The sequence below is a fragment of the Acipenser ruthenus genome, chromosome 57 (assembly GCF_902713425.1).
Source record: "Acipenser ruthenus chromosome 57, fAciRut3.2 maternal haplotype, whole genome shotgun sequence".
Taxonomy (NCBI): Eukaryota; Metazoa; Chordata; class Actinopteri; order Acipenseriformes; family Acipenseridae; genus Acipenser; species Acipenser ruthenus.
In genome coordinates this window covers 228,298-255,477 of record NC_081245.1, presented here as the reverse complement: position 1 = coordinate 255,477, position 27,180 = coordinate 228,298, and the positions used below count along the sequence as shown (strand labels likewise).

Sequence of the window (27,180 nt, the reverse complement as noted above, 5' to 3'; positions counted from 1 at the left end):
GTGTGCTAATCAGGGTGTATCTCTCAGTGATGTTGCTGGTTTCTGTAAAGATGAAAGAGGCTGTGAGCTGTGGAGGACAGGAGAAGCAGGATAGCTACACTGTGATCTCTCTCACTGGAGTGGCTGGTTTCTGTTAAGATGGAAGACGCTGTGAGCTGTGGAGGTATGGTAGCTCGTGTCTCTCCTGCTGAATTGTGGACAGGGATTCTGCTCTGAAACACTCGTTAATTTAGCTACTGTAACTACTAAAGGAGAAAGAGCAGCACACAGCCTAGTCCTGCAGTGACTGGAAAAGAATGATATCACAACAATTTAGAAAACTTCATTGTTAATAATACCCACATAGAAACATTATAGATTTTTTTCAGTTGATAACAGTATTTTTTTTAAATGTAATAATAATAATAATTCTAATAACATGCATTATGCTCATTCAGATTTGCCCTTGCTGTCATCACAGAAATGAAATCGTACTTTACCGTTGTAGCACATGAAAGGTTTCTGATCACGACAGACTGATTGGCCCCAGCTGCCTCCTGCATCAGCTGTAGCGCAGAAGAGTCCGCCAGTGCCAGCTGTCCAGTTAGTGTAGCTGACCGCATCTCCAGTGGACCACTGCCAGTTATCACTGTCCCGATACAGCCCGATCCAGAACTCGTCATACTTTGCAACATTCAGAATCTGCTGTTGTTCTTCCAGGCTGCGCACAGTCACCAGGTCTGTGTACTTCTCTTTGCAGTAGCTACGAGCGTCAGTCCAAGTTTTTATATCTATCACTGGAATGTATGTTTTGTTGTGGCAGGAAGCGTCTTCACAGAGCCCTGAAAAACAGTGTTGAAAAACTTGTGGCTACTGAAAGACTGAAACCACACAAGACAATCATACAATGTCATGGGCAAACTTAGTGCTGAGATTGGTTGTTGGTGACCATATGGCCATGCAGGAATGTTTTCACTGTTGTCGCATGTGAAAAATAGAACATAAGAACATAAGAAAGTTTACAAACGAGAGGAGGCCATTCGGCCCATCTTGCTCGTTTGGTTGTTAGTAGCTTATTGATCCCAGAATCTCATCAAGCAGCTTCTTGAAGGATCCCAGGGTGTCAGCTTCAACAACATTACTGGGGAGTTGGGTTAGAGAGGTGGGTTGAAAATCCTAACCTGTCTTAAAGTGTCCCGGGATTATGGGGCCAGGTGGCAACCCTATCGAGACCATGTAGATCTCCAGGACCAGGGTTGGAGACCATTGGTCTAACACGACAGAGTGATTTCCCATAGAAGAGAGAGGACAACCATGCGAAGAGGGTCCTACCTGCGAGCAGAAGGATTACCACCAGGCTCTTCTCCATCCCAGCGAGCGAGCGGTCAAGCAGAGTGACCAGCAGAGACAGACACACTCCTTGGTGCTGAGATGGTCTGGGAGATGCAGACAGACTCCTTGGTGCTGAGATGGTCTGGGAGATGCAGACAGACAGACAGACAGACAGACTCCTTGGTGCTGAGCTGGTCTGGGAGATGCAGAGTGATGAGCTGAAGGGTCGGCAGTGGAGAGATGCACGCCTATATCACTGGAACATGGAAATGTGAACCCATCAGTGTCTATAGGATTAGCAATTCCACAAGCAATACCCCAGAGAAGTGTGGTTACTAATCAGAACAAATACACACCCCAGAGGGGCTCTACTCCAGCCTGGTGCGAGGAGGAATCCCAGCCAGAGGAAGGGCTTCTCAAAGCGTTTTACTGCAAACTTGGTTTATATTTTAAAAACTCTTTTTTAACGTCAGTTTACCCAAAAAGGATCCCCTGATGAAACTGTTTTTTTTTCTCAGAGAAGAGCGTGTTCTGTGGAGTAGAGATGAGCACATTCTGTGCAGACCAGAGTTACGTGCAGAGCTCTGCAAGACCACATCCAGTCTGAGCAAAAATACAAACACTGATCATTTCTTCATATTTATAGACAGACCGACAGACATACATAGATAGATAGATAGATAGATAGATAGATAGATAGATAGATAGATAGATAGATAGATAGATAGATAGATATTGTGTAATTATTATCTACACATGCAGGTATATTTTATTTGTAAAACAAAATGTGATTTATTGAGCACACTTGAACGCAGCCAATGTTTAATGTTGCCTGCGCACTTTTTCCTTCTGTTGTGTCTGCGTGTGCCCTCTGGCTAAAGAGTAGCGAACTGAAGCCTGATTCGACCCCACGTTGTGCAAAACCTGTCCAAGTTCGCCATCTGCGTGAACTCATCCGTACAAGACGTCACCAGGTCACGCATCTCCCGAGAGCAGATTCTGCGCAGATCGCGCATCTCCTGACGGGTACTGCGCTGGAGCAGCCGCGGCTCTAAATAATAGACGAGCGTCGGCTAACAAAAAAGTGTGCAGGTAAGCAGATACAATCCTCACTCCATGTGCTGCTGCCACCAAGTCAGGGGGTGTGAATCGCCTTCGAGTCATGTCATTAATTATCTTAAGAATGATTTGTAATACAAATTAAAATGATTTGACTCTTTTTCCACACAGTTTTTATACTTTTTCAAATATTCATATATTTATTCTAAAGGTTTAAACATGTAAAAAAAAATGCTAAACGGTTGAAATGAACCTAAAACCGCTCTGTTATTTTCAGCAGGTGTAATTGGTTATTGAAAAAACGTTAAAAAGAATTGTGGGATCGAGGCATAGAAGTAAAGGTATATTTGAAGGTTTTAAAATGACATATCCCACAATTCTTTTCAACGTCCCATCCCTGCCTATTGGCTGAGCGTCGCAGAGCAAGCAGGGGCGGCACATTCAAATTTTAAGTTACTGTCTCTGTTGAACCGAATACTGTTGTTTTTAGCCGTATTTTTATTTTCATCGGCAGACGCGCTCTGGATGCAAGCACAGCGCTGACACGTAATTTCCTAAAATTACATTAAGCGAGGTTTCGGGTAAATATGTAAAGAAAAAAGGCAGTGTGTATTTTAGCACTAGTACAACAAGATCATGTACTGAATTAAAATGAATGGACTACAGAATAGTCTTTTTTGTAACAATTTAATTGGTTTAAAACCAAACAACATTATCCATAAATTAATGTTCACAAAAAATAAATATAAAAAGAGAATTTCGACAAAAGCTGCAGCGAAGCACTGTCGCTGCTGAATGATGGTTTTTTCTACGCACTTTGAAAATTGACTCTCGTCTTCCAGAATATCAGCATATATTCGGTGTGCTTTTGAAGGCGTGGATTTCCAACTTTCTTGTTGAAGGCTGTCAAAAGAGGAGGAGCGGGTGGCTCCTCCGTGTTGAAGGATATTCGAGTTCATCAAAACATGACGTATCCCACACCACGGATCTGATTGGCTAGACCCAGATTTGCCGCTGCGGGAAAATGTTCTCTGCATCCGACCCACATGAGCAGCTGATATTTATATATAACGCGACCATCTCCAAAGTGGCAGTCGCTTGATTCATTTGGAGATGCCACGTTATGCACGCGTTTAGCTGGATAGGAAATATTAAACCATCCAGGCTGTAAAACAATAATAACACAACATCGTTTCAAACAAACACGAAACAGGACCTTTAAATAACAATAATAATACAAAATACACACAGGGGCGCGGGGTACCCCGTCCCAAGGGGTTAAGAGGAAGGCTGATAGGTATGTTTGGAGTGAGGCGGCTCATTCATATAGACAATCCAGGAGGAGCGAAAATAGAAATGGAAGGGAAGCGATTTAGGTTTCACAGACCCCAATCTGCACTGCGAAATCATTGCTTTACTGATCAGCCACTAATTCAAGTTTTGCAATACAGAACCAATTTCAGGTCAGCGTTTTTTAAAATCACTTGTACTAGGAATACTTTTTTTTTTTTAACTAAAAATACTTTTTTCAAAGCACTAAACATAATCATTCAGTTGCATTTGGTTAAAGACCCTGCAAAGAAGCGTTCAAAAGCTTTTGCAGCATCTGATTTGTTTGGGCCAATGGGACTAATGCACCGACCTATAAGGACAGCTGGAATTGAATGCAATGGGTTTGTAGTATATTTCATAGAGACACTGAACAGCAACACCACGAAGACTAATCTGTCAGCACTTTCAATTGTGAGACGCTCTGCAGATCTCCCTCCATTAGTCAAAAGACTAAACATAATTATTGAATTGCTTCCGCTGTATTTGCTTAAAGACCCAGCAATGAAGATGTTAAACGCTTCACTTTCACAGTGTTGAAAACATCTGATTTGTTTGGGCCAGTTTACTGACACATAGAGATTTGAATGGTTCCCTAGCAGCCAGGTTGAAGCAGGGCTAGCAGCAGAGCTATGCAAAGTGTGCTGGAGTCAAATCCAGGGCTTACAGGCTGCAAGTGCAGGAAGCCTCTTGATGATCTGCGACAGGGTTGTGTCGCTGCCTAAGTTGTTACCGGCAGGGAGAGAGACTCAGAGACAAGAGGCTACAGTTCAGAACTCTAATGCACGTTTTTAATAACTGGTTTAAGAACCACGAATAATAAGCAAAAACACTGGAACAAAATAAACAGGCACGGTGGCCAAACCAAAGATTTAAACAGAACAAAACACCCCTTACATAGCCTGCGGTTTCCCCTGAACACCAGCAGAGCACCGCCCAGCAATAACCACCTGCACCTGCACCTGCACCTGCATCACCAGCTCTCACATTAACACCCGTGTGAGCACCCTTTTTATGCACCTGTGGCTGAAGGCTCATTAATCATTAATCATTTATTCAATTGACTGCTCCAGCCACATTCTCACGGGTTTCTGACAGGGAGAAATTTAACCCCCTCCCTGCCAACCCAATACCCCCCACCACCACCACCTCCCACCCCACACACACCGCCCCACCTGTGCACCATCGACACGATCACCCTGCCACACGGTCGTACATATTAGATTTGATTTAATTTAAGGACTCTGATACAATCCAGTAAACCGCTCCATATAAAGACCCAAGCCACATTAAATGTTGCTGTTATTTGTAAAGAATATTTAGTTTATTAATCACGTCTACATCAAATACAAAACAGACCCCTCCTAATATCAATAATATATTTATATTCCTGTGTGTTTAAAATGCATTTTACATGTTTGGGTTGTATACAGGGTTCATACACTTTTTCAACATCGAAATTGCATACTTTTTCCAGACTTCCATTTGTTTTTCCCAGACTTGTGTTTTAGTTTCTACTAGTTTTTTGATAGTTATCCACATAGGTTGGCAGCCGCAGAGCATTATATCTTTTTGATCCAGAGCAGAAGTTGCACACCCCAGCATACAGCACACCCTCGCTATAACAACCCTGTTTGGGTCCAAAGCCTTTTGTTCGCTACAGTAAAAGGACAACCCAAAACGAACAAGCTGCTGGAGTAAGTTAAGGAAGTCATCTTGGATAAAGGCATTAGCTAAATTATTAATAATACTAGTACTGTTTGTATTCTTTGATTGTCTTTATTATTACGGTATATGTCACTACTACCACTAATAATAATAATAATAATAATAATAATAATAATAATAATAATAATAATAATTTTATTTATTTATTTATTTATTTATTTTAAATCAGTATTTAATCGTATAATGAAGGCCATATAGCGAGGATGTAAACAGTATATCTACACTCGGCTGACGGTTTGGACCCGAGACTGCTGCTGCACTCGGCACTGTAAGTTAGAAGCAAGCACCATACATTTAAAATACAATTACCGCTACATTTTATTAATCATATTAAAGAAACGAAAAGGCGACGTTAACATGCTACGTTTATACACACCAGAGGGGCAATAGAAAGCGTTGTTTTTTAAAAAAAAAAAATCCGAATCAGTGATGATAATAACTTGTTTTGTATTCATATTTAATTCGCTTTAATTCTGACGAGCTATGATTTTTGTCATGCGTCACAAATCTCCCCCCATTTGCTTAGTTTTAGTGCCTCATTGGTTGAGCAATGAGAGAAGGCTTCGTGCAATATGAACACAGCGGCAGTAATATTATTTTCTTCAGTGCGGTGAAACTATCTGAATATTCTTACAAACATTGCTGCACATTCATTCGAAGCCAGAAATCCACGTCTGTGTCTAAAATGGCAAGTGATGTGTGAGATTAACATAAAAACCAACAACAACAAAGTGATGCTTCAGATCTGGCAAGCGAGTCAGAATCGAGGGATACAGGTGCAGGTAATGCACATCGCTCGAAAACGCTTCACTTTCCAGACACTGGCCAAACTAGCAAGGTAAAGGGTTTTTTTTTTTTTTTTGGTGATCCTATTTTCTGTTATGAGGAGGTAATAAACGAAAACCAAAATGGTGTTTGTTTTTTTTGTACAACGCCCCCTTTTCCACATATATTTTTTGAAGAGTTTATTTAAGTTAAATTGGACAGTTTTCACTTTGCATGCACAGCTTAAAAAAAAGAAAACCCCAGTCATGCTATTACTTTATGAAAATGTGTCATTTGCCACTTTGTTTATTGCGAAGAAACTACAATGGCAGGGATATAATAAAAATGAAAAAGAAAAAAAGCGATGTCTACTTCTGTACTGTTTCTGCCTGAAATACACACGTGAAAAGAGTATCATTTTAAGTTTGACATCCTCTGCTTTAGAGTTAATTCAGTGGAGCAAAGTAAAGCCTTCACAACCTCTTCTGGAATAGTTCAGTTTTACATATTATTTTAGGATAAATAGTGTTGGAAATTGCTTTAATTTTGTAAGATTTAGCTGGGAATTGTGCAGCATGTGATTGGAACAGGAAAGTGAAAGTAGTTTTTGTATTAATTTATCTTAAATACGTTAGTAATGTACTTTAGCTTATGTATTGTATTAAGTTATATGATTGATTAACCTATTACGTTTGACCTGTTGTCAGAGCAATAACATTTTTTTTTTCTTTTTTTTAAATCTTCCAAAACACCAGATGTTTGACTCCAGTTTATTGTAGAAAGTCTTGTGAAGTTGAGCAGGGCTGCTGTATGTTTTATTATTATTATTATTATTTATTTCTTAGCAGACGCCCTTATCCAGGGCGACTTACAATTGTTACAAGATATCACATTATTTTTACATACAATTCCCCATTTATACAGTTGGGTTTTTACTGGAGCAATCTAGGTAAAGTACCTTGCTCAAGGGTACAGCAGCAGTGTGTCCCCCCACCTGGGATTGAACCCACAACCCTCCGGTCAAGAGTCCAGAGCCCTTACCACTACTCCACACTGTTGCCCATATTTTAAAATGCGAAACAGTTTGGTTTTATTATAAAAATACATGAAAAAACAAGTGCATATGTCTATATTTCCTTTATTTTTCATATGATAAACTAAGTATTGTTAGAAAATTAGTAATGCGGCCACCAGTAAGTGCTCAGTCACAGGAAATCGGTCGAAGAAACCGAGCCTGTCAAAGATCTTTCATTTGGGCTTAAAAAAAACCTGGTTTCACAACAGTAAGAAATGCACCTGCCGCACGCCTCTCAAAGATGGCAGGGTGGATAGGCACTGAAGCTTATTCCCATCCCCCCCTCCCCCCCCCCCCCCCCCCGTTTACTGTCATGCCATGTATTTAATTTAGAAACTTTTCATTTACATTGAAACACACTGGAGCTAGAACATGCATATTTAGACACCGTGCTACACTTTTAATCAGGCGCTTGATAAGATGCTTCCACAACAAAAGTGCTTTCGTTACTTAACTTGAATGCTTGCAGTGCAGTCATTGTCAGAACATTTTCTAGTTTTAATAAAATTAAAATGAATAACATGCTGTTTTAATAGCATTACAGTGAGATTTGTATAATTGTTTGTTTGCAAGATGTCGTTTGAATACTGGTCAGGAAATGGTATTTGCTTAATATTTTTATTATTAATGGTGATCAAACATTGTAACTTGTTAAGTAGTTATTTCTGAGATGTATTAGTTGATTGGTGCAAGTGCAGTGTTGCAACGTTTTGTTACTGTATGTAAAGTCTGATTGGATAGTCAGATTTTCAGGACCATTTAAACAACCCCCCACCAGTACTCAAATCTTGAGTGCCCTGTGGCCCCCCAAGGTTTGGACATTGCCTTATCTAGCCCGCCAGAGAATGGAATTGAGTACCACTGGCCTAGACAGTTGTCGCTAGAGCTGCTAACCCGCTTTCAAAATCAATTATTATTAATAATAAAAAATAATAATAAAAACGCAGAATTATTTTCATTCTCACGTGATACTAGTAAAATTCCAGACTTTTTCAAGACTTTCATAACAGAGACGTGGTTTTTCAAGCATTTTCAAGCCCTGGAAATCAGTTTGGAATTTTCCATACTTTTTCCAGACTTCCAGACTAGCATACGAACCCTGTGAGTAGACTCTGCAGGTCTCCCTACATTAGCACCGCCTCTCTCTCACATTCAGACTATTTTACTAACTTGGTCTAATAGGGATTCTATTGAATTTTCATCACATATATTACCATTCTAAAATATAGAACTACAAAACAAACCCTTATTATAGGAATATCACTGAAATACGTTCACCACATAACAATGACCTTCATGTATTTTGCAATGGTTTAATTTATATTAAACCTATACAAACTAGATATGTTCACATAAAAAAAAAAAACTTTACTTGATTTCCATTAGATACTTTCTCAGTGTGCATATAGACAAATACATCAAAATACATTTTATAAGAAAGTCAGTACTTTACCATTCAAAGCAGTGCTCTCCTCCCTGGTCTGAAACACAGTGGCAATACGCCAGCTCAGAATTGACATGCTATACTGTGTGTGACGGGTGAAGGCATGCCCATTCAGGATAGTCACTCCCATTTAAAAAAAACATCAACCAAATTTCAAAGACTCAGCCTGTTCAAGTTCACATTCCACAGTTTCATATTTTTAAAATGTCAATATACAGTGTTTATATCTACAGAAGTATTCATCCACCCTGCAGGTTTGTGGTGCTTGTGAGTGGTACTCAGAGTGCTTGCATCTAGGGCACAGCTTCTCAACTCCGGTCCTGGGACCCCCTGTGTCTTATTTTCATTCCAACTGAGCTCTCAGTTACTGAACTAGAACCTTAATTGAACTAAGAAGTACATAAGAACATAAGAAAGTTTTATAAACGAGAGGAGGCCATTCGGCCCATCTTGCTCGTTTGGTTGTTAGTAGCTTATTGATCCCAGAATCTCATCAAGCAGCTTCTTGAAGGATCCCAGGGTGTCGGCTTCAACAACATTACTGGGGAGCTGGTTCCAGACCCTCACAATTCTCTGTGTAAAATAGTGCCTCTTATTTTCTGTTCTGAATGCCCCTTTATCTAATCTCCATTTGTGACTCCTGGTCCTTGTTTCTTTTTTCAGATCGAAAAAGTCCCCAAAACAAAAGTAGCTTAATTAGACCTTTTTAATTGTTCTCAGCTCCTAAACAGTTGCAGATTTTGCGTTACTTCTAACATTTTATATTGAGCTAAAATCTACAAGTGTTTAACAGCAGACAACAATTAAAAAGGCCCAATTAAGCTAATTATTAGTTCCATAAGAACATAAGAAAGTTTCCAAATGAGAGGAGGCCATTCGGCCCATCTTGCTCTTTTGGTTGTTAGTAGCTTATTGATCCCAGAATCTCATCAAGCAGCTTCTTGAAGGATCCCAGGGTGTCAGCTTCAACAACATCAAGGGTTTAGTTAAGCAATTGAGAGCTCAGTTGACACATGGGGTCCCCAGGACCAGGTTTGGGAAGCCCTGCTTTAAATCTCTTCCATAGAATCAATCATTTAATAAGCAAGCCATCCCACAAGATCAGTCACACAGTTCTAATGATTAGTATATTGGATATACAGAATCGATTTCAGGTAAACATTTCTTTATTACTTTCACACACTTTAAGACAGAGGTTGCTCTTTTTTTTTAAGTGAACCAGTCAGGACAATCCTGATTTAAATAACCACCTTTTGTTGCAAACCAAAAATCTTATGGATTCTGAAAACATTGAACCCAAACAAAGAAAAATAAGTAAAGTCCAAAAATATCTGGAGAATCGTCCTTCATAGCATTCCAGTGCTGCCTGCTAAAAAACAAACAGTAAAATCTATGTGACGTGTTGATCCTGCTGAACACAGGATACTAGGCACAGGAGCATCGTACACTCCACCCCCCCTTCCTCCCTGGACAAGGCTGGGAGTGAGGCGGTGGTGCTGCTGGTTGGGGAGGACGTGGTCTTAAGGCCATCAGATGATTCAAGGGCATTTGCCAAGCGCTCCCCCCTTTCACTTCCAGAGCTTGGCAACTCTATGAAATCAACCCACCCTGACCCAACCCCAACCCTAACCTTAAACAACCCCAGTCCTGAAACCTAACCCTAACCCAATACCGATTATTAGTATGTATTTCTTAGCAGACGCCCTTATCCAGGGCGACTTACAATTGTTACAAGATAACACATTATTATTACATACAATTACCCATTCATACAGTTGGGTTTTTACTGGAGCAATCTAGGTAAAGTACCTTGCTCAAGGGTACAGCAGCAGTGTCCCCCCACCGGGATTGAACCCACGACCCTCCGGTCAAGAGTCCAGAGCCCCTAACCACTACTCCACACTGCTGCCTATTATTATTATTATTATTATTATTATTATTATTATTATTATTATTATTATTATTTATTTCTTAGCAGACGCCCTTATCCAGGGCGAGTTACAGTCGTAAACAAAAAATACATTTCAAGAATCACAGTTCAAGTAATAATACAATTAAGAGCAAGATAAAATACAATACCTAACGCTAAACCTAACCCTTAAGAGTCATCTGATGCCCTCAGGACTCTTTCTAGAGGATATTCCTGTGAGCTGCGCAGGACTGAGTTTATGTACCTTATAGGTTGATGGGAACTTGCCGGTATTTGGCATGTAGATTGACAAAGGAATGTACTAGGCATTTGTACTATAGATTCCCTGCCTGAAAACCTTGCAAGATTTATATTAATTGCTTCCGCTGTATTTGCTCAAAGACCCAGCAATGAAGGTGTTAAACACTTCACTTTCGCAGCATTGAAAACATCTGATTTGTTTGGGGCAGTTTACTGATGCATAGAGATTTGAATGGTTCCCTAGCAGCCAGGTTGAAGCAGGGTTAGCAGCAGAGCTATGCAAAGTGTGCTGGAGTCAATTCCAGAGCTTACAAACTATACAGCAAGCATTTTGATGGTCTTACCTATTTTATTTCATTAAACTGAATTCCATATTTTTCGCCTTGCATAAAGGACAGCTGGAATTGAATCCACCAGGTTTGTAATATATTTCATAGAGATTTTTGAGCAGCTCAGCACTAAGATTAAGTCTGTGAGCTCTTTGAATTGAGAGACACTCTGCTGGTCTCCCTCCATTAGCAGCAGCACTCTGTTGTATTCAGAGCAGTTTACTAACTCAGTGATCTCGTTGATGGTTGAACAGAAGGATTATAAGGAGTCTAATACAATCCATTCAGCCGCTCCATATACAGACCAGCAGCAGAAGTTTCTTAAATATGTTGCCAGTGTGTTTAAAATACAGAACAAACTTAATTCCCCCTCAGTGTCATTTCTATGTTAAACTCAGATTATCAACCATTCTTATTGTGTACGGTGTGCATTGTAGGACATTCTTGTATACTTTCGATGCTTCCATTGGATTCCACAGCTGTCAATCAAATTGTTCCTATTCTACAAATGTTCTCATTAAACCTGTGGATGTTACAATTCTTTGAGCCGCAGTTATGATATAATTATTATAAGGAAGTTTGAGCCCCTCTCTGGTTGATAATAGGGAGTTCCGGAGCAATGAGGGAGATTGAGGTTCAATCCATACTCTCACACACACACAATCTCACTCTCACTCACACACACACACACACACACACACACACACACACACACACACACACACACACACACACACAAACTCACTCACACACACCCAGACAAACACACAGACACACACACACACACACACATATACACAGATACAGAGACACACACAAAGATAGACAGACACACACAGAGACACACACAAAGAAAGACAGGCACAGACAGACACACACACACACATATACACAGATACAGAGACACACACAAAGACAGACAGACAGACACACACAGAGACAGACACACACAGACAGACAGGCACAGACAGACACACACACACAGACACAAAAATAAATTTAAAATAAATCCAAATTAGGGAATCTCCCAGGATGCCACAGTCCGTTTCTGGTCAGACTCTGGAGCGACCTCACGGCAGCATCGACCCAGCCTGACTTCCTATCTTCAGAATCCAGTCCAGCATTGCCAATGTGTGTCTATATTGAGAGTAGCAGGCAGTGCTGTGTGATATCACACCGTTATCGATTCTGTCCAGTCCAGCATTGCTAATGTGTGTCTATATTGAGAGTAGCAGGCAGTGCTGTGTGATATCACACCGTTATCAACTCTGTCCAGTCCAGCATTGCTAATGTGTGTCTATATTGAGAGTAGCAGGCAGTGCTGTGTGATATCACACCGTTATCGATTCTGTCCAGTCTGGGATTGTTCATATTTGTACATATTTTGCACTTGAAGTGAATGTGTAATTATGAAAACCTTCTAGTGACAAGCACTTGTACAGCTGTGGCCTACAGTTTCCATCATCCTCTGTAAAGTTGAATGAAAGCTGCTGAATAATGTTCCCTTGTTAACATATTGAATTCCACACCCTCTATATAGAATGAAGTCACTCAGCTTCATAGAGTCCAATGAAAGCTGCTGAAAAATGTTCCCTTGTTAACATATTGAATTGCACACCCTCTATATAGAATGAACTCCCTCAGCTTCATAGAGTCCAATGAAAGCTGCTGAATAATGTTCCCTTGTTAACATATTGAATTCCACACCGCTGTGTAGTTTTCCAGAGACTTCACTTCATTGAAAAACGTGACATTTCAGAAATCTAACATGAAATACTACTGGACTTCTGTTAGGGCTTCTGGTAGACTTTTTTTTTGCAATATATTTTTGTAGTTTCTTTGATTTACATGATGTTAAATTAAATATCTAAATTATGTTCATATAGTTTGATGCCCTGATGAAGGTGTGAATGCACTGAAACTTCTGTTTTTGGCCCCCCTAGTGGATGAGATAAATACAGCAGTAAGAAATATATCTAGCCCTGAATAGAGCAGCCTTGTAGCATTATTAACCTGCAACACTCTGCTGTGTGAATGCACTGAAATGTCTGTTTTTGTCTTTTTTTAATCTGTAAAAAAATAAAACAACAACTGAACTTTCACTTTCAACTTTCATTATAAAATTACCAAAAAAACCAACACACACACATATAAATATATATATTATATATATATATATATATATATATATATATATATATATATATATATATATATATATATATATATATATATATATACACATATACACACACACACACACATTACAATCCCGTTGTAACGAATATGCAATATAAGCCTATAATTTACAACCCCTTTTTATAGTGATTATTGAAGAACGTATTGAATTCATTTTGCAGGTATTTTGCATTGACTGTCGAGAGTCACGGCAGAGTTGCTGCAGCCTTTCTTCAAACTTCGCTTCACTCCAGTAGTCATTGCAAAATACCTGCGCAATGCATTCCTGCCATTCTACTCCCTTATGCAATCTGAACAAGAATATCCTTCCTGGGCTCCAGGAAACTCACCCCTGTGTTAGCTCCGCCCATCTATGACATCATTGTCCTATAATTTTTACTATCCTTGGTTTTATGGAAGATATTTTATGCCAAAATGAAAAATAAATACAGAAATAAAACCAGGGTAGATTGCATCGTACCAGTGATACTGTTCACATCAAGTGGACTCAAACGCAGACTAGAAAACCGTGCAAATCTGTAGTAATTTAATCCTGCATCGTACCAAGCAGACCCCGCTAACTGGTTTACTTGATCATAGCAAAATTGCCAGGTCCGCTTATAATAAGCGGGACTGGGCTTGTTTTTTGGAGAGTCGCGGTTTAATCGCCCATACTCTAACATGGGGTGCGCTTTTTTGGGCTTGTTTTGAAGAACGAGGTCGCTATTTTTCTGTCAGAAATCTGGCAGCCCTGATCAGAGGAAGTGGATGAAATTAGACCGATCATGAGAACGGATTTACAGCTATGACCAAACGATTATTATCACCTAGAATTGTAGGATTGAGACATAATTGAATAAATAAATTAAACATAATTTAGATATTTTATTTAACATCGTGTAATCAAAGAACCTACAAAATCATATCGCCAAATAAACTTTACCTGAACTACAATAGTAGTACAGTATTTTATGTTAGATTTCAAAATGCCACATCTTTTTTGTCAGTTTTTTACGTTAAGTATATGGACAACTACACTACACCGGCACTACAATAGCAGTACAGTATTTCATGTTAGATTTCGAAATATCACATTTGGCATCATTTTTAAGTATATGGAAAACTACAAAGCGGAATGTAATTCAATATCTTAAGGCAACATTATTCAGCAGGTTTCATTCGACTTTATGAAGCAAAATTATTTAATTCTGAAGGGTGAGGGAAAACGTTTGGCCGTAGCTGTACTTAAACAAACGAGAGGAGAATCTGTGTTAATCAAAACTAAATAAAGAAAGTTGCCGGTCAAGGCAGGCGTGGATCTGCAGAATAATAATATTGAGCTGAACGCCCGACTGCAGCTCGCGCTCAGCACCAGCTCGCGTTCGGCTCTTCAGACTCAGAGCTCGAGAGCGCCAACGGCGGGTTTTTTCTGAGGTAAAAAAAGACATCTCTGATCTGACTGAGGTAAAGAAAGCCATTTCTGATGTGAGGTAAGTCGTTTCTTTTATTTTCATTTTCTTTTTATATATATTTAATAATTAAGCGATAGTGCCCGTCTATAACGAGTCAAAGGCGAGAGCGCTAACGAAAATAAAGGTCAACTAGTATCACACGGTAGAGCCATTAGAAAACGATTTTTACCATTGTTTTAAAAAAAAACACTCGAAAACTAAGATTTACCTGAACTTGTAATGATTCGTCGGGTACCTTTCCGCTTAGTAAAGACGCTCTAAGAAAATAGTTTTTTTTTTTTTAATAAAGAACACGGATGAAAGACATAAAATCAGAAAAAACAATGGTTTTATATTTAGTAAATCGATTTTTTATTGTGTATTAACTTGTTAGGGTTTTAAACCCCTATTTATAATCCGGACATTGCCTGAGGAATGAACGGAGCAATAACTGAACCGTCCGTGTACGATGCAGTCTGAACTACCAATACAACCTCTCATTAAAAATCACTTTAAAACGCCTCCTAACTCATCATGTTTCTACCTTCAGCCAAAGCCTTTCTCTCCTGAATCTATATATGAATGGAGCGGTATTACTGAACTGACCGCGTTGTTGCTGTTGAAAGAAGCTGCGTCTGCGCGCCAGTCTCACTGACAGGCTGTGATTGGCTCGCCGCAGTTGCAGGTACAGGATTGGTCGCCTTCATCAATGCAAAGTATTGATTGGCTGGTTTGGGTGAATAAATACAATCAATTTGAACCTATTGTGTCTTTGCTTAGTATTTACTGTCCAATAGAGATGAACTACGCTTAAAAATACATCAAGTCAAAAAGTAAAAGGGAGCACTTACGCGGATTGATTTTGAATTTGATTCACAGTTGGTGCTGAGACGTTCCAACGGGCATCTACCGTCTATTATGAGTCCGCTAGAACTGGAAGCTGATTGGCTGACGGTACTGAATCGTTTTCTAATAATAAAAAAAAAACATAGCGGTCTTATGGTCGTGCAGAGTTGACCTACTGAGTTTTAGATGTTGGCACCACAAGAAAATGAAATTTAGAAACACTTATAGGTTAATTCACTTGTCTTCTTTGTTAAAACAGGTTTTTATATATAATATGTCAAATGTGTGACTTGCAATCACAATGATTTGATAATGGCAGGCTTGGTTATATAATATGTGTTTGTATTCAAATGCACTAGATGGCGCTGTATTCTAAGAACAAACATGGTGTAATTCATTAACAATATAAATAGGGCTGTTTTCTGTTTTTTTTAGCTATTTTCTAGTTTTATGCAAATCTGTTGTTTTTTTTGTTGGTTTTATTTTTCTTGGCTTTCGCTTTTTGTCTTTTGCGGTTACTTTCTAAAATGCTTGGGCGTTTTTTTCTGTCACGATATGTACAGTGGTAACTCGACAGTACTTACACACTTAAGTTGTCCCTTCTTTCCTTTGCTGTGTTCCGCAATGAAATCCTTATGGTCACAGGCACATTCTTCTGGGGTTTTTGTGTGTGGGCATTTTTTTTTACATTTCGCCACAATTTGCAATTATAGAATCTGTTTTCCTTATACCACAGTTGATCATAGAAGATTGGTGCTCATGTGTGATATGGTATAGATTATATGTGCCGTTTAGAAGACTCTTAAAGTAAAGGGAAATTTAAATATAGGCCTATACATTATTTGCAGGATATGTACAAATTAATATATGGCAAAATCACAGACAGAAAGATTTACTTAGTTGAGCACAAGATGGTTTCAATAAATGCTTTATGATTTAAATATACTATGTGATAGTTTGGGATATTTAGCCCATTTAAAAGAGTAGGTAATTATTATTATTTATTATAATTAGTTGAATAAAGCACGACTGAATAATTTTGCTACCTACTTTCCATGCAGGTAGCGAACCCTCACTGCTCCCTTAAAAAATGAACTTCTAGCCCTGCCTGTACTGTGATTTAAAAAACCTGCTTATAATAAATACAAATACTATATATATATATATATATATATATATATATATATATATATATATATATACACAGTACTGTGCAAAAGTTTTAGGCAGGTGTGAAAAAATGCTGTAAAGTAAGAATGCTTTCAAAAATAGACATGTTAATAGTTTATATTTATCAATTAACAAAATGCAAAGTGAGTGAACAGAAGAAAAATCTACATCAAATCAATATTTGGTGTGACCACCCTTTGCCTTCAAAACAGCATCAATTCTTCTAGGTACACTTGCACACAGTTTTTGAAGGAACTCGGCAGGTAGGTTGGTCCAAACATCTTGGAGAACTAACCACAGTTCTTCTGTGGATTTAGGCAGCCTCAGTTGCTTCTCTCTCTTCATGTAATCCCAGACAGACTCGATGATGTTGAGATCAGGGCTCTGTGGGGGCCATACCATCACTTCCAGGACTCCTTGTTCTTCTTTATGCTGAAGATAGTTCTTAATGACTTTCGCTGTGTGTTTGGGGTCATTGTCATGCTGCAGAATAAATTTGGGGCCAATCAGATGCCTCCCTGATGGTATTGCATGATGGATAAGTATCTGCCTGTACTTCTCAGCATTGAGGAGACCATTAATTCTGACCAAATCCCCAACTCCATTTGCAGAAATGCAGCCCCAAACTTGCAAGGAACCTCCACCATGCTTCACTGTTGCCTGCAGACACTCATTTGTGTACCACTCTCCAGCCCTTCGGCGAACAAACTGCCTTCTGCTACAGCCAAATATTTCAAATTTTGACTCATCAGTCCAGAGCACCTGCTGCCATTTTTCTGCACCCCAGTTCCTGTGTTTTCGTGCATAGTTGAGTCGCTTGGCCTTGTTTCCACGTCGGAGGTATGGCTTTTTGGCCACAAGTCTTCCATGAAGGCCACTTCTGACCAGACTTCTCCGGACAGTAGATGGGTGTACCAGGGTCCCACTGTTTTCTGCCAATTCTGAGCAGATGGCACTGCTGGACATCTTCCGATTGCGAAGGGAAGTAAGCATGATGTGTCTTTCATATGCTGCAGTAAGTTTCCTTGGCCGACCACTGTGTCTACGGTCCTCAACGTTGCTCGTTTCTTTGTACTTCAAAAGAGCTTGACAGCACATCTGGAAACCCCCGTCTGCCTTGAAATCTCTGCCTGGGAGAGACCTTGCTGATGCAGTATAACTACCTTGTGTCTTGTTGCTGTGCTCAGTCTTGCCATGGTGTATGACTTTTGACAGTAAACTGTCTTCAGCAACCTCACCTTGTTAGCTGAGTTTGGCTGTTCCTTACCCAGTTTTATTCCTTCTACACAGCTGTTTCTGTTTCAGTTAATGATTGTGTTTCAACCTACATATTGAATTGATGATCATTAGCACCTGTTTGGTATAACTGTTTAATCATACACCTGACTATATGCCTACAAAATCCCTGACTTTGTGCAAGTGTACCTAGAAGAATTGATGCTGTTTTGAAGGCAAAGGGTGGTCACACCAAATATGGATTTGATTTAGATTTTTCTTCTGTTCACTCACTTTGCATTTAGTTAATTGATAAATATAATCTATTAACATGTCTATTTTTGAAAGCATTCTTACATTACAGCATTTTTTCACACCTGCCTAAAACTTTTGCACAGTACTGTGTATATATATATATATATATATATATATATATATATATATATATATATATATATATATATATATATAATATATATATATATATATATATTATATATAGGGCAGCAGTGTGGAGTAGTGGTTAGGGCTCTGGACTCTTGACCGGAGGGTTGTGGGTTCAATCCCCAGTGGGGGACACTGCTGTTGTACCCTTGAGCAAGGTACTTTACCTAGATTGCTCCAGTAAAAACCCAACTGTATAAATGGGTAATTGTATGTAAAATAATGTGATATCTGTATAATGTGAAATAATGTATAATGTGATATCTTGTAACAATTGTAAGTCGCCCTGGATAAGGGCGTCTGCTAAGAAATAAATAATAATAAAAAAAAATAATAATATATATCTGTGTGTGTGTGTGTGTGTGTGTGTGTGTGTGTGTGTGTGTGTGTGTGTGTGTGTGTGTGTGTGTGTGTATTTAGCTCAGGTAATCGCTATTCAATCAGATAAATAGACTAAAGTATTCGGAGTACAATGCTGAATTGAAAAAGTTTTGCCCAATCAGAAGGGCAAGCCTTTATCACTTTCGATTCAATATTCGCAAATAATTCTGATTCTAACTGGATCATTAAGAAAAAAACATTTGGGGAAAAACGCACAGAAACAAGTTTTCTGATCAAACTTGTTTATTGTTTTTATAATAAACCACTAATAACAGAATATAACTAACAGCAGGTCCAAAAAAACATAAGTGAACACAAATTATTATTTTATTAATAATAATAATTTGTAGCCCATTAATTTAATAAATACAAGACGTCATACAGGTATATTTCTACCCCATTACCAGAAGTGTTCCTCTACATTTTGCGTAGAGAAATACAAACAGACAGAATTTCTTTGGAAAGTTTTGCCTTTTAAACTGTATGTCTTGTAAACCTCTCCAACATGTGATGGAAACTTACCATTTTAAATAATTGTCGTTCTAATAAACATTTCCCTTATTTTATTAATTTCTATAATAAATCATTAATAACAGAATACAACTAAGAGCAGGGCCAAAAAACATAAATGAATACAAATAAACAATTATTATTATTATTATTATTATTATTATTATTATTATTATAGCAGTAATTGAAATACAGAACGGTAGAGAACACTAAAGTCATATTAAACAGCTATAAGAAATGAATCACTCAGACAATGCAGATGTAAAATATCCCTTTAAAAGCAAGGTTAATAATCTAAAAGCAGGTCAGTGAATTTGGGGTGCTGGCTAGGCTGTGCTATCTCAGGGTTTGGAGCACGTCTCCGTCTCCTTTCCCTCCTCCTCCTCCTCCTCTTCCTGCTTGTGGAAAATCTTCCCGTCTTTCTTTATCCAGCGCAGCGTCGTGCCTTCCATCAGGGTGTTCTTGAAGAAGTGCTCTTGAAGCTGAAACAAGCACCAGACTCCATGTTACAAAAACACAGGAACAGGAGGAGAGCTGGGAACCACAAGAAGCCGTTCAGAGCAGCCAGGCTCTCAGCCCTTCATAGCAAACCCAGTAAAGCTCATCTCAGGAGAGCTGCACGCATTTTAGAGCTGGGAAAACCATGTCTTGTTCTGTTTAATGATGCTGAAAATGACACCTGGCATGCCTGCTAATGAAAAATGAAAGAGCTTGATGGCGAGGAATTTGAATAATATGGTCATTGCTCTGTCTACTGGATATGCATGGTAAAGTGCATGACAGATCGTATTTCAATTTGTTCTCAAGACAAAAACTGCTTTTTAATGGAGCACCTGTCCAGCGAGCGTGTGGGAACTGTCAAAGTGAAGAGACACACACAAAAGCAGCATGGAAGCCCCAGTGTACACTACCTGAGCTAAAATGGCATCTCTGATCTTTGGTTCTTCAGGGTCCATTCCTTCTGGTGCCTTTATCTCAATCCTTATCACCTGCCTGCGTTTTTCTGTGCGGAGAAACAGAACCATTCACACAGCATGGGTTAGAAAGGGTGCAGACAGGCTACCGTGACTCTGCATACAAACAGAAGCATTCACTCTGATTATAAACTATAATCTACAGTCTACAGACTGACCACATCCTATTCCAATGTGGCTGGTTTGAAACTGAAATGTTCTGGGCAAAAGCATACGTGGTTCTGGAGGTCTTGGATTCAAAAGGATAGTTTTGTAATTTCTGTGATTTCCAGCACAATCACATCCAATCATGCCTTCACGTCTATGTCAGCTTGGTCCTTTTTTAAAATGTCACTTCTCTTCTATATCTCTCAGGACTATGTCTAACCCTTAACGGTCCATTCATTCAGCGCGTGTCAGGCACGTCAGGTCCAATTTATTTTCACACGCGCAGTTTATTTTAGATGCGCTGTTTAAAAGTGTTTTTTTCACAGTAAAACAGGTTTAAAAGGCCCTGCATATCAACAGGACACTCAGTACTGCATCTCCAGCCCCGCCCCTCCCTTGTTCGCTATATTTTTCAAATGCCTCTTAATAATAGTACATACCAATAATTCATCTCTTGATCACTCGTTTTATCACCAAACTCCTCAATAATGCGATCCAAGTCGTTATTTTATTACTATAACATCTAAAAAAAGCTCTGCAGATGTCTGTGATATTCTTTGAGCGCTGGATGCGGAAGCAGCTATCTTGTTTATGTCCGTGTTATCTATGTGGTGTCGGGTCTATCAGTATTCATGAGATATGCCCTTTTTTCGGGCTTCTCTCAGCTCCTATCAGTCTCACTCGGCCATTGAATGGTTTTCTCGGCTTTTTCCGGAGAAAAAAACGACTAGAGACCTGTTTTTTGTGTCTTTTTGATGATGTCGGACAGGGTCCGACATTGGACCGGAAAGGGAAAATTGCGATGTCGGACCAGGTCGGACATAGGACCGCAAAGGGCTAATCGATGTGCTGTCTCTGGCATTCTTTGTATGCAAGACCCACCAAGTTAAAAGATGCAGAGAGACCGAAGTCTTCAAATGGTAAGTGGAAGCCCAGCGACAGCTTTAAAAGATTAGAAGCCACGTTATTACAAAAGAACGCTGCGTGTAAAGAGACTGCTTGAAAAGCCTTTGAAAATCTTCTTTCTCACTGTGCAATATCTACGACTTGGCCTTTTAGTTTGATTAATTTTGAAAACAGGATTCTCCCATCTGTATTTACAGTATGTTACCAGTAAGGTCAGGCACTGTATGTTAAGAATCTTATTCACGGTGTGTATTTCTGAACAAGACGACACTCAACAGATTTCTAAGTGTAGCTGCTACTGGTCTAGTGGGGACATGACTCAGAGAACCCAATTCTGATGGAGGCTACGTTGGTGAAAACGGGAGCATTACACTTTGCCCTGTGAAGTGAGTTCAGTGCCACGTGTAATGGATCTCCTCCTAGCGGCTGCTAAGTTAATAGTGACATCAGCATAACACCTGTGCTTCCTCTCGAGTACAGAGCTGGCTCTTTAGTTGAATGGTATGAAGTTTGAACCTTCTGGTTTGCAGTTTGCGATCAACTCTTACCTTTCCATTGATTTCAGTGGGCTGAGATAGCAATTCATTTTTGCGGTATGCAAGTTATTACATATATTTTCTTTGCCTTTATCAAAATGGGACACATGAAGCTATAGAAAGGTATAAAGACATGATACCTTGTCCTGGAGAAGTCTGGGTTTCAGTTGATCGTTCTGTGGTTTCAGTTGGTCGTTCTGTGGTTTCAGTTGATCGTTCTGTAGTTTCAGTTGATCGTTCTGTAGTTTCAGTTGATCGTTCTGTGGTTTCAGTTGATCGTTCTGTAGTTTCAGTTGATCGTTCTGTAGTTTCAGTTGATCGTTCTGTAGTTTCAGTTGGTCGTTCTGTGGTTTCAGTTGATTGTTCTGTGGTTTCAGTTGGTCGTTCTGTGGTTTCAGTTGATCGTTCTGTAGTTTCAGTTGGTCGTTCTGTGGTTTCAGTTGATTGTTTCGCAGTAGTTTCCGATGCTTTGGTTGTGGGATTTGATTCTGCAAGAAAACAAGTACTTTTCAGTAATGGTAATACAAACCTTACACCCAAGAGGCATATTTAGTAACTGAAAAAAAAATCAGAGGGAGAATTAATCAGCAAACACAGATTGTGGTCACGTTGAAACTGATCAAACTGAGCCGACTCTTTCCTAACACACCCAGAACGTGCGTTTGAGAGGGCTGTGCTAAGTTGGGCTGCTAATAGGGGCGTGTGACGCAGTATATAGACTCTACCCTCCAACAACACCTGTTGGAACCAGGGAACCCTGTGTGAAAGGTTTCTAAAGCCCGGATCTGTTCCCAGATTATGAGCGAGGCACTGGAAGCTTCACAGCTGTGGCCAGTGTGTGAGAGAAAGCAGCTGCCAGGTATTCATGGTGAATATAAAAATCATTACCAGCCCTGTTTAGAGCGATGGTGCGAGGGAAGCTGCGAGGTGCCTTTTCAAAATGTCTCAACTGAAAGGGACAACACACCCTTTATAAAACTGCACACCACAAGAACTACAAATGACTTGGTCTGGATATTCCCATTTCTGATCAATATCCTGACCTTTGACAGAGATGTGATGTTTATATGAGCAGCAGATTCATTGATGCCCCCCATTGGACATGCAAATATTCTTTCCGATCGGCCAAATAAATGATCAGACACAAAGATGTGTTACCAAAATTCAAGTTGGGTCTTAAAGGATCGAGAATTTTGTCTGAACAACATGACTAGGTTTCCACTACTTATTTGTTAAGCATTTTTTTCCACTGTAGTGAATATTTTTTTAAATAATGCATTGTTAAATTCACGTCCGCACATTTGTTTTCTCAAGCATTATCTATAATGATGTATCCTACTATGCTGTATATTAAACTGGAACTCAACACTGAGTTCAAAGAGAAGCCAGAATGAACAGAGATCCTTACCTTCATAGCAAAAGAAGTAGGCCTCATGGCTGCAAGGCCAATCCTCCCATTTACTTTGGTAAATGGAAGACATTAAAACACATTTCTCACTGGCACCATTTGGTTCCTTAATATCCCAATTTTGAAATGTTGAGTTCCCCCCATCAGTCCACTTCCACGGGTTATTGAACAGGCCGATCCAGAAGGGACTGGCCGGAGCTTTCTTCTTTAGGTCTTCATTTTCACTGGCGTTCTTTATACTGACCAGGTCAGTGTGGTGTTGTCTACAGTACTGATGAGCGTCAGGCCAGGTTTTCAGTGTGCTTATCAGGGTGTATCTCTCAGTGATGTTGCTGGTTTCTGTAAAGATGGAAGAGGCTGTGAGCTGTGGAGGAGAGGAGAAGCAGGATAGCTACACGGTGACCTCTCTCACTGGAGTGGCTGGTTTCTGTACTGATCAAAGAGGCTGTGAGCTGTGGAGGAGAGGAGAAGCAGGATAGCTACACTGTGATCTCTCTCTCTCTGGAGTGGCTGGTTTCTTTAAAGAAGGAAGAGGCTGTGAGCTGTGGAGGTATGGTAGCTCGTGTCTCTCCTGCTGAATTGTGGACAGGGAGTCTGCTCTGAAACACTTGTTAATTTAGCTACTGTAACTACTAAAGGAGAAATAGCAGCGCACAGCCTAGTCCTGCAGTTATTTTAAATATCATAATAATAATATTTCTAATAATATGCATTATGCTCATTCAGATTTGCCCTTGCTGTCATCACAGAAATGAAATCGCACTTTACCGTTGTAGCACATGAAAGGTTTCTGATCACGACAGACTGACTGGCCCCAGCTGCCTCCTGCATCAGCTGTAGCGCAGAAGAGTCCGCCAGTGCCAGCTGTCCAGTTAGTGTAGCTGACCGCATCTCCATTGGACCACTGCCAGTTATCACTGTCCCGATACAGCCCGATCCAAAAATCTGGATTTTTTGCAACATTCTGAATCTGCTGCTGTTCTTCCAGGCTGCGCACAGTCACCAGGTCTGTGTGCTTCTCTCTACAGTAGCTATGAGCTTCAGTCCAGTTCTTGCTAGTTTGCACTGCAAAGTATTTTCTGGTCTGGCAGGAAGCGTCTTCACAGAGTCCTGAAAAACAGTGTTGATAAACAGTACAGAGGCAGTCACTCTTCAAGTTAAATTAACTGTATTTATGCTGTGATAGCGGGAGGTGTGGGTTATGCGCTCGACATGAGAGACACAGAGGCGGAACTGGCGTTGTCACGCCACACAGGCACCCAAGATGTCTTTTGTTGCAGCACACAGGAACAAAACACGGGCTGGTACCGACGATGGTGTCACCCGGGTGACAATACACTGCTGTCTTCACAAGGTGCCGTGAAAACGTCGCTGTGCTGCTCTTACTGCTGTACAAAGGAGGTCCCGCGGACACACCCCTGCTCACTGTACTTCGAATCGGATTTGAAAATCCCTAAACTAATCCCTGAGCTATTTCTGCAATTAAAGTGTCAAACCCTAATCCTGGTTCCACACTGACTCAGAGATCTTTTAGTTGGTGTTTGTTACCATGAAGCTTCAACAAGACCCGCCTGTTCTCTCTTGCCTTCCATGCTCTTTCAGCCTGATATCTGCTGTTAGCTGCTGTGTTGTTGCTACTATTTCATGTATTATGCATTTTCTCACTGTATTTAATGTATTATGCTTTTTTTTTTACTGTATAGCATGTATTATGAACTTTCCTCTGTATTTAAAGTATTATGGATTTTCTTGTTGTTACTGCATCTTGTAAAGCGCTTTGTGATGGTGGTCCACTATGAAAGGCGCTATATAAAATAAAGACTGAGTGATTGATTGATTAATTGATTGATTGATCATGGTAGCCGTGACCTGGGAACCATGGGAACCGCTTCATCCTTTTACAGGGAGCCAGACACGGCGCAAGGCGGGATGGCTCTGAATCAGAACATTTGAAATATTTGTAACAGTAATGTATGTATTTTACGATATTATGAGCTAATAATCATTTTTACAATGTTACAAATAGGCAGACATTTATACATAAATATGAATTCGTCTCTAACATATATTTATATGTGTGCACGTAATAATTTGTTTTATTTTATTTAAGATATATATGCATGGTTAAATACTGCATATCAGGGCACACGGACTGCCTATAAAATACTCAACCAAGTGCAACACCATGAAATAAACTAGCAAAGCTGGTTTTTGACACTCAACACACACGGGCTGTTTCGACACCGTTCTCATTGGACCACAACAGGGAAGGAGTGGTATTTCGAAGAAGTATCATAGATAATCACTTCTAGAAACACCCTGAGAAGAGCACTGTTTATTTTATTTGTCAATGTGCCCCCAGGTCCTACTATGTAAAATAACACTTAACTCACATTCTACCCACTGTGTCCCTACTCCTCAATATCCCTGCTCGCCCCTAAGAACCACCAGTGTCGAGTCCCCTCAAATTAAAGGGAATGAAGAGACTTTTCTGCCCCCCCCCAAAAAAAACGTCACTATCACATACTACAGGCTCTACATACATGACTGTAATGCTGCCGACACTTTCCTTCCTTATTAGTAGTTAACAGTATTGTAGTTGTAACGTGATTTTATTATTACAATATCCGTACAGGCAGCAGATGCTTCAAATATAGTGACAATATATATATATATATATATATATATATATATATATATATATATATATATATATATACTGTATATATACATATATTGTAACGACGGGGGCTGCCAGGACTTTCCAGGATCCCTGGGCTGGGGAGTTTCCCATCACCATCTGCCTGTACTTTCCCTCACCAACTGTCAGGCAGGGTATTTCCAGCCATGTGCGGACTGGCTGGGGCGGGCACTGCCTCCCTCCAGCTCCCCTATAAAAGGGGTTAGCCTGGAGAAAGAGGAACTGTTACAAGAACCTGGATTGTTGAAAACAGGTTATTTTGTTTGAGTTATTTGTGTGAGAATAAACCAAGTGTTTACTTTAAGAAACTCTGTTTAGGTTCCTTCTTGACATCGCTACAATATTTATATATATATATATGTGTGTGTGTGTGTGTGTATATTTTATATGAACACATTATTATTTCAGCAAAAAAAACTACCAGTACATTCTGGGACTTTCACATGTCTTCCACTATTCCACTTAGTACGATACTAAAATTCTTAGTCCATAGCAAGAGTTAGACTAAGTTAGTCCCGTACTTAGTATCCTCTAGAGGGCAGCAGCAGTTATATTTGGGTTCGTTTGACTGGATTTTGTATGAACAGAGAAAGGAGTCAGACTTAATTCAGTAAAATAATATTAGCAACTGTTATATTGAAGTAACTGAATTAGAAATACATGATATAAAATCATTTAAAGTTAAACTGTTATACAAATAACAGTATTATTGTTGAAGGAACATATTACAGTTAAAAACGAAAGAAGTTCAGTACTAACTGACACTGTCAGAATATTGTAATAACTGTACTGTGTTTTAAAGAATATAAATAATATTACAGCAAATTATGAACAGGTTACAATGATTTGAACTAAGAAAACTGAACAAGTGGTCATGTTAGAAAACAGCTTGTCTATGTGCCTTTGTTATTAGTGCACATACACTCGTGGAAGTCTGTAACCCAGAAAGAAGCAGGCATCTGGGGGGAACTAAACATGGAGGCTAGGTATTGCAAATTAGCAAAAACAAAAGGGTAACCCTTTTTAGACAGAACAATATTTGAAACTAAAAAGACCTATTTGATTTTATTTGATTGTGTTGTTACTAAGCATAGAGTTTTTAT

The 27,180-nt window shown here is 39.5% G+C and overlaps 1 protein-coding gene across 2 annotated transcripts in view; it reads left to right on the top strand.

Annotated features, from left to right (window-relative positions):
* Positions 1-6,107: 6,107 nt before the first annotated feature.
* LOC117407592 (macrophage mannose receptor 1-like) overlaps positions 6,108-27,180 on the top strand; it is a 152,175-nt gene continuing 131,102 nt past the window's right edge. For both annotated transcript variants that reach the window (XM_059017514.1, XM_059017513.1), the window contains exon 1: positions 6,108-6,265. In XM_059017514.1, coding sequence (XP_058873497.1) covers positions 6,123-6,265 — 143 coding nt within the window. In that variant the 5' untranslated portion in view covers positions 6,108-6,122. The remainder of the gene's footprint in view (positions 6,266-27,180) is intronic.